Below are 14813 nucleotides of genomic sequence, written 5' to 3' on the forward strand. Positions count from 1 at the left end.
AAATAACGATTAAAAACTATTAATTCCTGACTTAAAAAAATCTACTTGTAATATTTCATACAACTTAAAAAAATGAATAATGAAAGAATTTTCTTTACGTTGTATTTTCTTAAGAGTTGAATAGCTTCTAAATAAATGCCTCTTGGTGCCAGTGACTAAACAATAACTTAAATCTATTTTATATGCAAGCAAGTGCTTAACTTTGAATCTAATTATAAGTAAATTTTATAACATCGTCGTATTATAATCTTTTAAGACATCTTGAAGCGTATCTGTCATATTTTAATATAATGAGAACTTGATAATCTATTTTAAGATCAATTTTATTTGTATTGGGGATTTGAGCTAACTTTGGTTCCGTCTCGGCTAAGGTTTGATTCTAATGTGATACTGCTGTTTTGACTGCGTGAAAGTGTTGATCCTTTAGAATTGCGATAGTCTCGGAACCTGTGGAGATTAAAAATGTTAAAAAGTCTGTCAAAAAAATGACAATGCATGTCTAGCACGATAAATATAACTATATTCATTTTAACTAAGTTGAGTTTCTTGTTACTTGAAACATAAAATCAATGAAGCAAGCGGCCATAGTTTGTGACATATACACACTAGTGCTACTACTTAATATCTATTTGATTATATATCTTTCATCGGCATGGAAAGTAAATAATAATATTTTGAAGTGGCGCTATAATTTCAAAAGGCGCCGATAGATAGCGCTGGTAACTTAAATGGAAAGGAATCGTTCAGCCCCATCTATCGATATAAACCGAAGTTTCGTAAAAATTATTTTATTGCCATGTTCAATAAGCTAATATGAAAACTTACGAAGCACATTCTTATTTACACCTATGTAATTGATTAATAATTTATGAAAACTAATGTTTTACTCTCATTGAGATCAAGCAGCTACTCGGCGATCATTTACTCTCAAATAGAATATAATGGCTAGGTACGTTATGTAAAAGAACGACGACTATGGAGAGATTTGTTGTTCAGAGTAGAGTGAATGGCTTGAGAGCCAGAGGCTGTCAAGTTTATCGACAGATCAATTGACACTTATTTAATTATTTCTGAATGTATACGTGTGAAGTGTCATGGAAACATGGTACTGTAAAAGTATCCTTTTACGGTCTCCATAATCACAACTATTTTGTTAACAGTACATGTCTGAAGAAGTGGGAAAAAATATGTTTTTTATTATTTTACTTGGCTAAAATTTTTTGGCCTACCTTTCTTGTAAAAACAAGGACAAATTTCGTCGGATTTGCACAAATCATTAAAACAATATTATTAAGTGTCTGTGTATATATATTATGCTCATAATATTTACCTTCTCTTTAGTTGCTTATTAATTTTAGCCTTGCACACGAAGATGATAAATATCGCCAGGCCGATTAGCAAGTTGTACGCGTCGGTGAAATACCAAATTTCCAGCTGCGGCTTCAACGAGCTGACCACTTCCAGTATCCAGTTAATGCCCATGATGACGGACAACTTTAAATACACCAAGAATCTGCGGATGAAATATTCCAAATTCAAATAATGAGTATATAAAACCTGACAGAAATAAAGTTACGACAAATTAAAAAAAATCATTGCAATTTGTAACACACTTGTAATGTTTCCAAATTATCGTGAAATGAATCTGAGAAGTTTAATAAAAAAACATGTCAACAAATTACAACATGAAATGTCTTTTAAGTGATCTCTCTTCAACTGTATTAAGAATATTCTGTATATTGTGTGAATACAAAAATCCCGAGTTTATCATGGGGTCTTCGTAGATCAGGGCGCGTTCGGAAACTTAATATTTTAAAGTAAGCGATGTCGTTATAAGTAAGCTCAATTTGATACTTGTTTCTGTCAAATTGAGCTGTTGTGGGATCTTCTCATGACGTATACATATGATCAATTTGATCTTAAGTAGAATAAAATAAATAAATGAATAAATTAAATAAACGAGACCAAAACTTAAACTAAAGCATTATGAAAATAATTATGGACGAGATATTAAAATAATGGGAATAAAAACTGATCTATCGTATGAGTTCTGATATGTTCCAGATTTGAATACAAGAGTGCCGACTCCTTACCTGTGCCGATTGAAACGATGAGCAGATGGCATTCCAGCTGCAGCGGAATTAAGTACAGCTGTACCTCGACTGAGCCGCCAAATGTTAAACGCTGTCATTAAGAAGAAAATCCAGTTGCATAGGATCAGGATCAACATCGGTACGTAAAGGTATAAAAGCTTTTCCCCACCTGGAAGTTCATTTTAATTATGACATGTAGATTATATATTTATAATTACAACAGGATGCGCGATAGTGGATAAATTTATGTTGTAGTGCGATTTCTTCAGGTATGTCAATCATCTTCGAATGAAAAATGAACGAAACGAATAAAAGAGCGAGAGAGAGGGATAAAGTTAGTGAGAAAGACAGATTTACAACCAAAGAAGTGATGAATCGTAGATGTTACTCAAGTCATACTAATTATTTGGCGTTAATAATACAGTGAATCCTAATAAATCGTTCTTAATTAGTTTCGTTTCATTGAATTTGAAAGTATGCCTTTACCTGGTCACAGCAACTTGGAAATAAAAAAAAAAAACTGTGTTGAAACTTCAGGTGACGAATTTCATGGTTAACCTTTTGAATGTTAATACTTTGTTTTAACAGTTTCATTGGTATTGGTCAATATACATCGATCACTGAAGTTATTTATTTATTAAACATTTAATCCATAAATGAAGTTGTTACTATAAAATAGGTTACATTACTTTATTTTTTCTATTGAAATGCGGCTTTACTTCTGGCATTACAGTCTGTTGTGCTAGTATTAATAAAGAAGAAAAAAATAAAACAGCATAATTTTTTGTGTCAACATTATCATGTCAGCAAATAGACGCCCACTGCCAGACTCAAGCGCTGCCATTATCTAGCAACTTGCCACGACCTTGACTATGTCGTCGACAAGTGGGGGACGTAGTGATTTTTTTTGTAAAAACATTATATAAGTCATATTACCTTCTAAGAAACATCCGTTTCTGGGTATATTCGGCTTAATCAGCCACGGTAGGTGCGATAATTCGGTTTGGTTTATAACAGCGAACCCAATCGTCATGACCAGTGGCACACCCCAACCATAAAGGCAGTACATGAGGAACTTGAAGGTCTCTCCTCGTCGGTGAATGGGTCGAGCTTTGGCGTATCCTCTGTGAAAAAGTCAAACTTTCAAAACGGTATATAAGGGTTTTTAAGAATTTTTTATGCCTCGTTCTAATAGCCGCCTGAATTGAGTGACTTTTAGCTTGCCTGAAGGGGAACCAATTATGGTCACCGTTCGCTGAGTTGGCGTCTGTATAAACTTATATACTTATAAAAATACGCTTAAAAATAAGCATTTTTCATATAATGAATGTAAAATATATGTTTTATATGTTTGATGAATAATCTCACTGTAACTTTAATAGTGTCTGTACTTTTTATTGCATGTAGTGTTCAGAGTTCTAGAAAACGAACACATGGTTTAGTTTCTTACATATATTTTATTTATAATTTGTAAATACAAAGTACACTTTGTATAATCGAATAATTTAGTGAATCGAATAAAAAAAAATTGTTTCTTTTTTTAATTTCCCATTTTTTGACACAAGTGTACTCAGTGCGAGGGAGATTTTTTTTTCTGTCGAAGCGTAGTAATTAGTGTAAGCGACTGTCAACTCTATCCAGCCTGTTATAATGCGGGTCTAACCCAGGATTTTAGAAATTAAAATAAGTCGCAACACTGCGTTTGCGCTGGAAACAGTGTTCCGAAAACCATGGGAAATGTGATGGAAATTATCTACTGCCTAATAGTTATGCTCCAAGTCAATGCGAGGCAAGTGTTTTGGGTTTGAATTTTCAGAATTATTTCGCTAAAGAGTATTTACTTTAGATTTGTGTAACAATCTAGAGAAATAGGATAGTATGAGCCGATAGCCCAGTAGTTTAAGTTGAATTATTTTATCGAAGACTATTATTCTGTGTGGAATGAATGTTAATGTGTGGAATTAAATGTTGCTGGTGATACAGGAAGCTAATTATTTATATGAACTCATTGTAATATTATATTAAAAATAGCAAATATTGAGTTCCTTGCATGCTCTTTTCAGCAGTACTGCTTTCTGGCTTTTCAGTGGTAGCTTCCTTAGGATTGACAGTGCTGACATTTTATGTTGATTAATTCGAAAGCGCTTGTACCAGCCTATTTGAATAAAAAATGTTTTGATTTGATTTGAATCGATGATTCAACTGATATAGCTTTAAATTCAGAACTTTACTGTCTCAGACGATAAAACTTAATAACTTTATATCTTTAACACAATCATGAAATATTGAATCAGTTAATACAAATGGATCGATGGTCTGATTTCAGCTATTGAATATTCAACTCTGCGCATAGGCTTCTCTCATAGATTTTTTGAATCCAATTAAATTAAATTGAGTAATAGATATAAAAAAAAACTTGCCTAAAAGTCCACCAAATGTCTATTGACATGACATTCATCCAACAGAAGCTCGATAAGAAGAAAAAGTAAATACTGAAAGCTGTAACAAAACAATAAATTAGATTCTTACATTACATACTTAACAAGTGGAAAGATTTTAGAATTATTTTTTACTCTTTTTAATAACTTTTATCTGCTCTATAAATCATTTTTCTTTTAAAGTCAGTTGTTTATTTTATTAACATTATTATTCAGTTTGAATAGACCGACCAAACCAAATGTCTATTTATAAAAAAGCTTGATGACAAGCAATTTGCTTATTAACAGAACTTCTTACGCTTAGAGCCTGTTATTTTCAAAAACCATAGGATTGGCGGCAAAGTACTTTGCTTCGGTCATTACATGTTTATGATATTATTGCGAAGCAGGGTATCGCCGAACTGGTGTACCTTAAATGATTTCTAATACATTCAATACATTTACCCCTTTAAATTTTTTTAAGCTTATAGGTGAGTTTTGTAGGTAATTGGTTATAACCAATCAACCTGTATGTTACTAAAAATTGGAGATATCTGCCTCCATACAGCGTTGTCTTCAATTCTGAGGGTCACAAGGTTCTCTCACATACATTCACCGTATGATGTTACACCATCGAACAATGGTGACGAGCTATGATCGGATCATATAATGAGCTGCACTCATGTGCTCTTTGCATTCTACATTTCCGTTGATCATCATTATACTATATTTTAAAGTTAAGTGTTAAAAAAGTTAGTCTTACTTAATCCAAGACAGCCCATAACACTATGGTCACCGATCTGAATGATTGCCAGGAACAGAAAGGCACCAAATTGACTCGCAACGTACGCCATAAGCACCATTCCGCAAAGGTTGCGCAAATCGGGTAGGAGTAAGTACACGATCAATGTAAGGAGTAGAAATACGCAAGAAATGAGAAGTGCTGGAAAAATAAAGATTAGAAACATTAAAATCTGTGTAGATAAGTAGAAGTATAATATTAAAATAAAATGTGCTCTGAAAATTGGTAACACATTTCCATTTATTGTAAACATGCCAGCCGACAAACGCCCACTGACGAGCAGTGGTCTCCTGCGAAGACCGCCGTTATGACCAGTCTTTGCGTTGTTCGCATCTTGCGACTACCTGCTACGGTCCACGTAGTAACGAACCTACCTACGTCACGTCTACCGGCTCCTGGTAACCAGTCGAAAATTAAGTCCACTTAAAATTGATTATAAGCTAAATTCTTAAAGCTATTGTAATAAGTTATATTTTAACTTATGATCAAATTAGATGTACTAGAAGATTACTAAATATATTACGATTTTGCATGCAAATACTTTTTCCCTTATATTATGGTAATTATTTTCGAACAGCGAAAAAAAAAAGTTAACAGTCGAATCCACAAACGCCGGTGCAAGGTTTGGGAAACTACGAAACAACTTCTTGTCCAATATCCAAGTGGCAGACGTAGGTTTACAATCGATATGTGTTACAAGTGATATATTATTCAGAAACGTTACTTCGGGCCTCACTGTCATGCTCACGGTCGCTCAACGAGCCATGGAGAGCGCTATGGGTTTTGAGATCCAATCAGGGTTGAGGAAATCCTTAGATGAACGGAAGTAACTGGCGTAGCACAGCGGATGGCAATAGGAAGTGGCGGTGGACAGACCATGGATATCTGCTCCGGCCTTAAGGTTCTTGAGTGGAACATGGACCGCCAAGCACTGAGTAGTTCGTCCATTCATAAGGTAAACAGAACAGAATCTGTAGAAGAGATATACGTCCACAAAAGGGATGACCTGAACCGATGGCAGAAACGATGATTATGATGTTGATGATTATGTTTTAATCAACTTAAATATATTCACCAGTTGTGAAGAACGCATTGCTTTGGGGAATAAATTCCATGTCAAGCACTATGAATATTTTTGGTACAATTCGTCCATTGGTCTGGAGCTGTTGCTCGATGCAGAAGTTTTTGGTCTCCAAACGCACCCATCTTCGGTACGCATTTGGTGTTTCTAAGTACACTATACCATCCTGTAAGCGATAATATTCAGGTTTATAATTATCATCTACTTTAAGCTGTTGCGTCATTTATTTATACGCCATTGCAGTAGAAAAAAGTGCATCTGACATGACCCTGATGCGATCAAATCGGGTTTTCAATTCATTATTTTTGTCTCCGCAACCAAAGTACTACCAAAATATACATGGTAACCTTTTATTAGCATTACTAAATGTTTAAATAATTATAAAATATGTTATCAAATTTATTCATAAGATTCACATGTTTTGATAGAGACAAAAAAAAAATTAAAATAGCACGAAACAAAATTTTACTAACATTGTAACCTTTTGAAAATAATCAATATCAAATAGAAATAAATATCCAAAGGATATTTAATTTATATGTACATAACAGCACAGAGTAATTATGTATTTTATTTCTCAAAATGAAAGCTAAGAATCTCTTTTTATATAAATTCGACTTCTCACCGACTGGTTTTTAGAACAACATACGCAGGAAATTTCCTAGAAGAGCTCATGCAAAATAAGCATTTTAAATTAAAATATTAAACTTTATCATTATTGTTTGTTTTAACATTATTATTGTAACAGTAAACGAACAAGGAAAATAACTATGCAAACAAGGAAACGGTCAGTTAATTAACATAAAACGCAAATGAAACCCAAAAAAATGCGGTTAAATGCGACAAAGTTAAATACCAAGTGAAAAATACAAAATTATGTCGAACACAAGAAATTATTGTCTCTATAAGTAAAGCAATCTTTCTAATTAAAAAGCTTGGTGTCAGTTACTTTGATATAACTAATATTATTGCGATGATTTGAATACAGTTTTTAACAAATTAGAGATCAATTGAGATTTTTTTTTTCATTTAAGAGAAAATGAACAAAAAGAACCCTTTAAATTTCCAATAAGACCGGTTCAAGGTCTTATTGGAAATTTAAAGGGAAGGCATATGTTCAGCAGTGGATTTTTACGACTGAAATGAGGGGGATTGTTTTCAAGCAATGTCTCGTGTATAACATTATTCTTATAATCAATATGATCTAAAAAGGACCATGTTTTTATTCAAATGTCTCTTTTCGATTCAGCGATTGTTCAAACAATCTTTTTTTAATTTAGATGTTATTATTCCAGAATTAAAGCAAACCATGATTCATCGTCGTCATTATATCAGCCGATAGACGAATATTACGTAAAGGTGTACGTTTTATAGTCAAAATCGAATTATATTTTTTAGATATTTAATAATTGGCTTTAAAAACATACTTATGGCATTGTAAATATCGATTGTATGCATCGGATTGACTGAGGCACACAAGTAATGTACATAAGAGGTCGGGTAAAACTATTTTCGCATAAACCATGAATAAACTTGTAATAAAATTTCTTTGTCTATAGTATTTGTATATGATGTCATTAAAAAAGGTTACATTTGAAAAAAAAGAGCAAAATATTATTTAGAAGAGAAAAGAAAAAACCATTGTTGAATAATTTTTCTTTATGTTTAAATTTAGAATTCGATTCATATTAAATTTTTACTGCAAATAATGAATAAATACGTTGGAAGCCGTGAAAAAAATTTGGATGTTATGGAACTAATAAACAAAACAAATAAACAAAGTTGTCTTAAATGTTTTAAATTTGGAAATTTTTCTGTCAAAGATGCGCATTGTCCCATCGCTCAGTTATATGTAAAATAAACGCCATTCCTTAAAAAATGCATCAAGATATTATTAGTTTTGACATAGGCCAAGAAACGAAAATTGATAACAAAATAATATTGACCCATTTGAACAAAACTGGATAATTGGGTGTTTGCGAGATTCCTGGAAGAAACCTAATGAACCGAGTAGCCATTTGTGACTTTATTAAAACGTTATGATTACTGGTGATGAAAAGCGGATCACCTACGACAAGAACATACGAAAACGATTCATGTCGAAGATCGGACAAGCTTCACAGACTGTGTGCAATGTCAGGTTTAACTCGCAATTATTTATTATGAGCTTTTACAATTAAGCAGAAGCATTGAGTAGAAGTTTTACTGGCAACAAATGACGAGATTAAATCAATAAAAAGTCTGTGGTCTTTCATCATAACAACGCCAGACTAAACACATTTTTTTCATTAGATCCATTCAGCCAAAGTTAAGTACTTTTGACTGGAAGGTGGTAATGCATCAGTCATATAAACCTGACTTTGCACCTTCAGATATCCGTCTATTTCGGTCTTTTCTGTTTTATTTAGGCAGTATCAAGTAACATCAACAGAGAACTGCCAAAACTACTTTTCGCTTATTTTCGATCAGATGTCACAAAATTTCTACAGCGACGCCATCATGTGAAAAATGGCACCTATATATATATATACTATGAGTTAAATGTGAATATACTTTTGAAAAGGCATATTGCCTCTAATAATAATAAAGTACTTTTCCCCCAACCTATTACATTGTGTATTCTAATATCACAGACGTAAAGTCAGGTTTTAAGTGTAGTTTTTATTGATTATAATGAGAATATGATATTTATGGCAAAAGTAAGATTTAGCTTTGTCTATTTAATTAGCGTTCTGTGTTAAATTATATTAAGAATAAAGCAAATGTTGCAAATGTTTCTTACCTCTGTTAAATAATTGTTTTGTCCCATTACCGTCATATCGAACGCCATCATTCTAAAACTCACATTCTTAAACGTTCCAGGTAGGAGATTGAATATATCTCTTACGTATAATCCGCTTTCTTCTATATCATTAGTGTATACAGTTAAGTTGTCAAAATTGATGCTTGTCGTATGAGGTATGCAGTTTTTCCTTTTGTCAACATAATCGGTTGCGTTGCAACATTTTGGTATACATATCTTTGTCTCACAATCAACGACATCTTCTTTAATAAAACTACCTTGTGCGGCTATTGCAAAAAATTCCGTTGTATGAATATATATAACACAGAACGCTAAAAGCGCAGCTTTACGGGGTTTCATGCTTGCGTCTTCCCGGTTGCTTCACTATAAACTTCCAATGAATAATTATTATACCTACGACTATGAGTTGCGTACACTCGATTGCAAAAAAAGCGGTACCTAATTTATTTGTCTATGAATAAAGACATATATAACCAAATAGTTGTATTTTTCATTGTTATTTAGTTGGTATTAAATGATTTATTGATATTAATGATACGCAGCATTCACAGGTAACGGTAATAGCCCGGTGAGGCAGACCAAAATGTTCGCAGAACTAATGTCCGTTGGGCTTTTAGGTTCTGGAGTACCAGCGAGCGCGGCGTAAGACGTATATGCACAAACTGGACAGACGACCTTATTAAGATCGTCAGGAAGCTACCACTGGTCCACTCCACTGGTCTACCGTTGTAAGACGTCTAATGGCTTCCAGCCCAGAGACTCCCAAGGGAACCGGTTGGTAGCGACATCTAATTACCTTGACAAGGTCGGTCTACCTTGTGAGGGGAGCTCCTTCGACGCGCTTGATGGTCCATGGTCATCATTAATGAACCTCAAAGCACCCAGCGGTCATTTGTTCTGCTAGACATGTGACCTGCTCATTACACGCAATATATTTGTTTGTGCCTAAACATAATACACACAACATACTTTATTCCTCTTTAAGAACGTCGAACTGGTGGTCATTTAGCTAACGAAAGAAGGCGTTCTAAAGTAACGAACTTAGCTATGATATATAAAACTTTTTATTACAAAACCTTGCCTAAGGCTGCACTTCAATTCACATTTTTTAAAAATAAAATGATTACTTTAAATACACTTCACATACGCACTGATGTATAAATTAATTTAAATTTAGGACTTCTAATCCTTATCAAAGAGTAGGCGTTTTGAGGAAGAACACAGTTTGTTATTGTTTATAAAATGCACGTACGAGTTTATTGAAAATTGTATGTATACAAAACATAAAATAAGAATATGTATATGAAAACAAAGAACTATGAAAAGGCTTTTTAATTCCATTCTAAAATTTCTTCCAGTAAGGCCAATAACCATATAATTTGTTCATGGCCTTTAAGAAAAATTGTTACTGACATACGAAGACTCTATGCGTTCACTAGAGTATTAAATAAATATTATTAAGAGTCTCTAAATAACCTATTATTAACAAAATAGTGTATCGCCAATTTAATTCATACTTTATATCATTATCTATTCAGGATCATTACTAGTGTTCCAAAGAGAGCCCAATTTAAAAGAAACTAGAATTAAATTGACTTATAGAGAATGCTTAAAGGCATTAAGCCCGCCTTTCCAAAAATTGTAAGTGTGAATAAATTTAGATCTCATAAAAAGCATCTCTTGAAGCTAATAAGTTTCTAATTGATTTACATTTATTTAAACCTATGGTAAAGTTTGACTAAGTTGTGTATATCATGAAATTATTTTCAATGTTTTCATAAATATACTTTCATTCGAGTAGTGGTAGCTCAGCGGTAAAGGAATGAGACTTATGGCTTGCGTAGGTCACTGGCTCGATTCCTGAGACACAATCTTATGTTATAAACAATTTGCGCAGTAATTTTATAGGATACCCACAGCTGACAAACAAGTTTCCAAAGGTTGGGCAGCAAATATCTTTGGAGGAACCTTGCAGTGGGCGTCTATGTTGTTAAACGATGAATTTCAAATAAGAATTATAATTATAATTTGAAAATCAATATAATATACAGTATATTATTTGTTAAAGAGAATAAGTATCACTTAAAAAGTTTTACTTTTAAAAATATATTATAACTTTACAGTTTTATTGCAATTAAGTGTAAATTTAATTCCTTATTTGTTTGCCTGGGCGATGGCTCAGTGCGTTTTGATAAACGATGTTAGCCCTTTTAATAACTTAATGTAGTTCAGATGAGGATGTATAATATACATGACGGGTCTTCGTTGATTCTTTTGTATTAATTAATAACTGATTTACTTTTTTTATTTGGACTACAATGCTGCCTAAGAGACACTGGTAATTTGCGCGTGATCGAGAGAGTGAGGCGCAGATGGTGCTTTTACAAGCCCTTTTTATAGCTTAAAAAGTTCGAGGACTTCCCAAGGCTCAGGTTCACTGCATACGACTGTATTACCATATTAGGACACCGCCGAGATCTAAAATTCTTATGTGGGCGCCCCATTAAGAGACACTTTAGGGACGTACATGGTTTGGTGTATTAATACCAGTAAGAAAAGGAACAATATATAGCTACTTCCGCTATGTAGCAGTAGTCGTGCAATAAAGTGCACCGCCCGCCAAACCGCAGATTAGTGCCAAACACCGAGTACACATCCGTGCCAAACACCAATTAGTCCCAAACACCGAGCACTAATCGGTGTAACAATACTCCTGAGGATGCCCCGTGGAGTGACACGTATTTAGTGATTTAACGGTGGTGGTTGTGTAATTCGCATTTTTTGCGGCATGCGCATTTATCAGCGGGCTGGCGGGCGGTGCACTTTATTGCACGACTACTGCTACATAGCGGAAGTAACTATATATTGGTCCTTTTCTTACTAAGGATAGACTTCCGCAAAGTAACGCCTGAATCCATTAGATATGTTAATACCAGTTTTGTACTCCGACTCACGGGCAGCTGATGGGGTTGAACTTTGATTTAGACGTTCGATATTGCAGTAGGCTACATGAGAATTCGATAGTATAACTCTAGCTTCTACCTTCAGCGTATATAATCACTATAAATTTATTTCTACTTATCTTAGTCTTGTGGTCTTTAGGTATATTTGGTACTAAGGAAACCTTTAATTCTATTAGCCTTACACGTTTCAATGTCCTTGAAAATAGAAACAAATCTAGCTTAGAATACTTTAACGCTATATGTTTTGGATTCTATATTATTTCTCGTACGTGTCCATCATCTTTACAAAAATGAGTTCGTTGAATTTCCTGATCCTTCTTTCATAAAAATGATGGCTTATATATCTACAATATCCTCAGAGATTCTGTATTTATTTATTTCAAATAGGCCAACAGAAATATTTAAAATAAGCATTTACCCATTGTTAGATTACAGAGATCTGGACTTAATTATGTTAGCAATTTTAATGTTTATATAATAATCTCGTATTGGTTTTACAGTATTCTATGTGTAGAAGTGGGAGTGGCAAATAAGCAAATAAGTCTGAGTAAAAAAGAAAAAAAAACCATGGATACTACATATGATAATTGTTAACGCCATACAATAGAGAATAAAAATTATTACACCAGATGTGGTCAGTTCAACATAGTATATGGTAATCATGACCTAAATCAATTAAGTCAATACCATTAATGCTATTACACCTATGACTGTATAAAAGCGCACAAATTTCACCAGATCTAGATTAGTAATCTTAAGTTTACATATAATTTAATTAGTGTATATTTTAGTAAATATTTTAATTTAAATTTTGAACTAGAAATGTAAAAATTTTTAAAGGTTCCTTCCTTGTGATGGAAGGAGGATTTCAACTGAAAAGACGGTATTCAATATATTTTAAATTTAAGTGTGTCTATGTAGCTTTTAATAAAAATTAAAATGAACTTGAATTAGTCGTTAAAGTACTCGTGTTATAAATAAATAAGGCAAATGACAAATGGGTCAAAGCGTGCGCATTGCATGTGCGTCGGTAGGAATGACTCACTGGTCTTTAGGTAAACAGTTCTCAGCATTGCCTCTTATCGACAATAGCCTTAGTCCGAACCATTAACAACCAATGTTATAATAAAATAAAGTAGAAAATTTTTGCTATGTCTATTTATTAAGTCTACAGGTACAGAGCAAATAGTAAGTAATTATAATATGTATCTATATATATATACGCCAGACGGCCTCGTATGCAAAAAAATAAACGTACTCCGCTGACAACCGCACTCCATATGAACGAGGATGCGCCAAGGCTCTAAGCTAGGACCAATCCTAAATACGCTCTACACAAACCAATTATATAGAAGTGACTCTATTTTAACGCAGGAATCAAAACCCAATTGAAGAACTGACATGGGGCCAATAAGCGTATAATTTTATTTCATATTTAAAATAATTACAAAACTAAATAGGTAATACAGAGTATTTAAACAATAAATCAATGGTTTCTGAAATAATAAATATCATAATGATGATATGAGAAAAGAGTTTTCAAAATTTCGATTACTACATATTAAAATTAATTATTAATTATAATCAGTCCCTTTGTACAGCCTGATGTTATTAATGTTATATTTCAGACTGATTACCCTGAGTGAAAGCCTTAAAGGTTTGTGTGATAAATGACCTACACATTCACCCATTTAAAATGTTACAGCCTATTTCCAATTACTCTGTATATTATCTGGAATAAATTATAATTAAGCTCCTGAAAAAAATAATTAGCAATATTTTAACATATTTTTTTTGCTTTACTATCTATCGCAGTGAAGACATCTAAATGTTAGCGCTTTTCTATTATCCAGATTAAGAAATAGTTAATGGAAATAATGACCAATAGTTAAATCGTAACATTATTTTTATTTCTTCGTTTTTAAATACACAAATCAGCAGAATACATTACGCACATTTACAATGAAAAAATATTTTAAAGATCTTAAATGAGTCATTTCTTCCTCCAATCGTTTTACATACTACACGATTCTTAAATAAAGTGAACCAAGCTAATTACAATTACACAAAATTGTGATATTACAATATAAAAGCTACAAATATTAAGATAAACATATATACATAATATGTAAACATTTAGTACTACTATAAAAGACTAGAAAATTATGTTGTAAACATTGCGTATATGAGGTGTTTGAGTGGTCCCAGAATACGATCTTATGTGAAAAAAAATTAGATAATTTTTCAGCTTAAATGTATAATTAATAAACACTTTATATAATGCAAATTTGTAACACAGCTTTTTGGAGAGTGCCTCGAAGTTAAGTAAATTTATTCCTACTCTCCTTTCTTACGTCGGACAACAATACGCAAGGATTCACTATATCGATCCATACAAGGATGATATCCCTTCAAACCGCACTAAGCGTTTTTACATTACTTTTATAGTGCTGTCTTTGTTTCTAGCTAACGATAACTTGGGAGTCTTCAAGTCAAGAGTGAATAGGCTTCTTCTAGGCAAGCATATTGCATCGTAGACGCCGTCATCATTTATCATCAGGCGAGACAGAGGTCAAATGCTTTGCCTACAGTCGATGAAATAAACATAGCTGCTATTTTATAAATAAATTTACATCAGAAACTTTGACAATATT

At 32.9% G+C, this 14813-nt stretch overlaps 1 protein-coding gene across 1 annotated transcript; it reads right to left on the minus strand.

Annotated features, from left to right (window-relative positions):
- Window positions 1–259: 259 nt before the first annotated feature.
- Window positions 260–10334, minus strand: LOC137933479 (G-protein coupled receptor Mth2-like). The gene is made up of 9 exons (XM_068777438.1): window positions 10273–10334; window positions 9176–9566; window positions 6388–6559; window positions 5274–5453; window positions 4514–4592; window positions 3030–3217; window positions 2094–2262; window positions 1331–1513; window positions 260–447 (listed from the first exon to the last, which is right to left on the minus strand). Exons 2-9 carry the CDS (start codon window positions 9533–9535, stop codon window positions 324–326), a joined length of 1455 nt encoding a protein of 484 aa, XP_068633539.1. The 5' UTR covers window positions 9536–9566; window positions 10273–10334; the 3' UTR covers window positions 260–323.
- Window positions 10335–14813: the final 4479 nt, after the last annotated feature.

Source organism: Battus philenor, unplaced genomic scaffold (assembly GCF_028537555.1).
Source record: "Battus philenor isolate CCGP_79_NKW_IND1 unplaced genomic scaffold, ilBatPhil1.0.hap1 SCAF_13, whole genome shotgun sequence".
Taxonomy (NCBI): Eukaryota; Metazoa; Arthropoda; class Insecta; order Lepidoptera; family Papilionidae; genus Battus; species Battus philenor.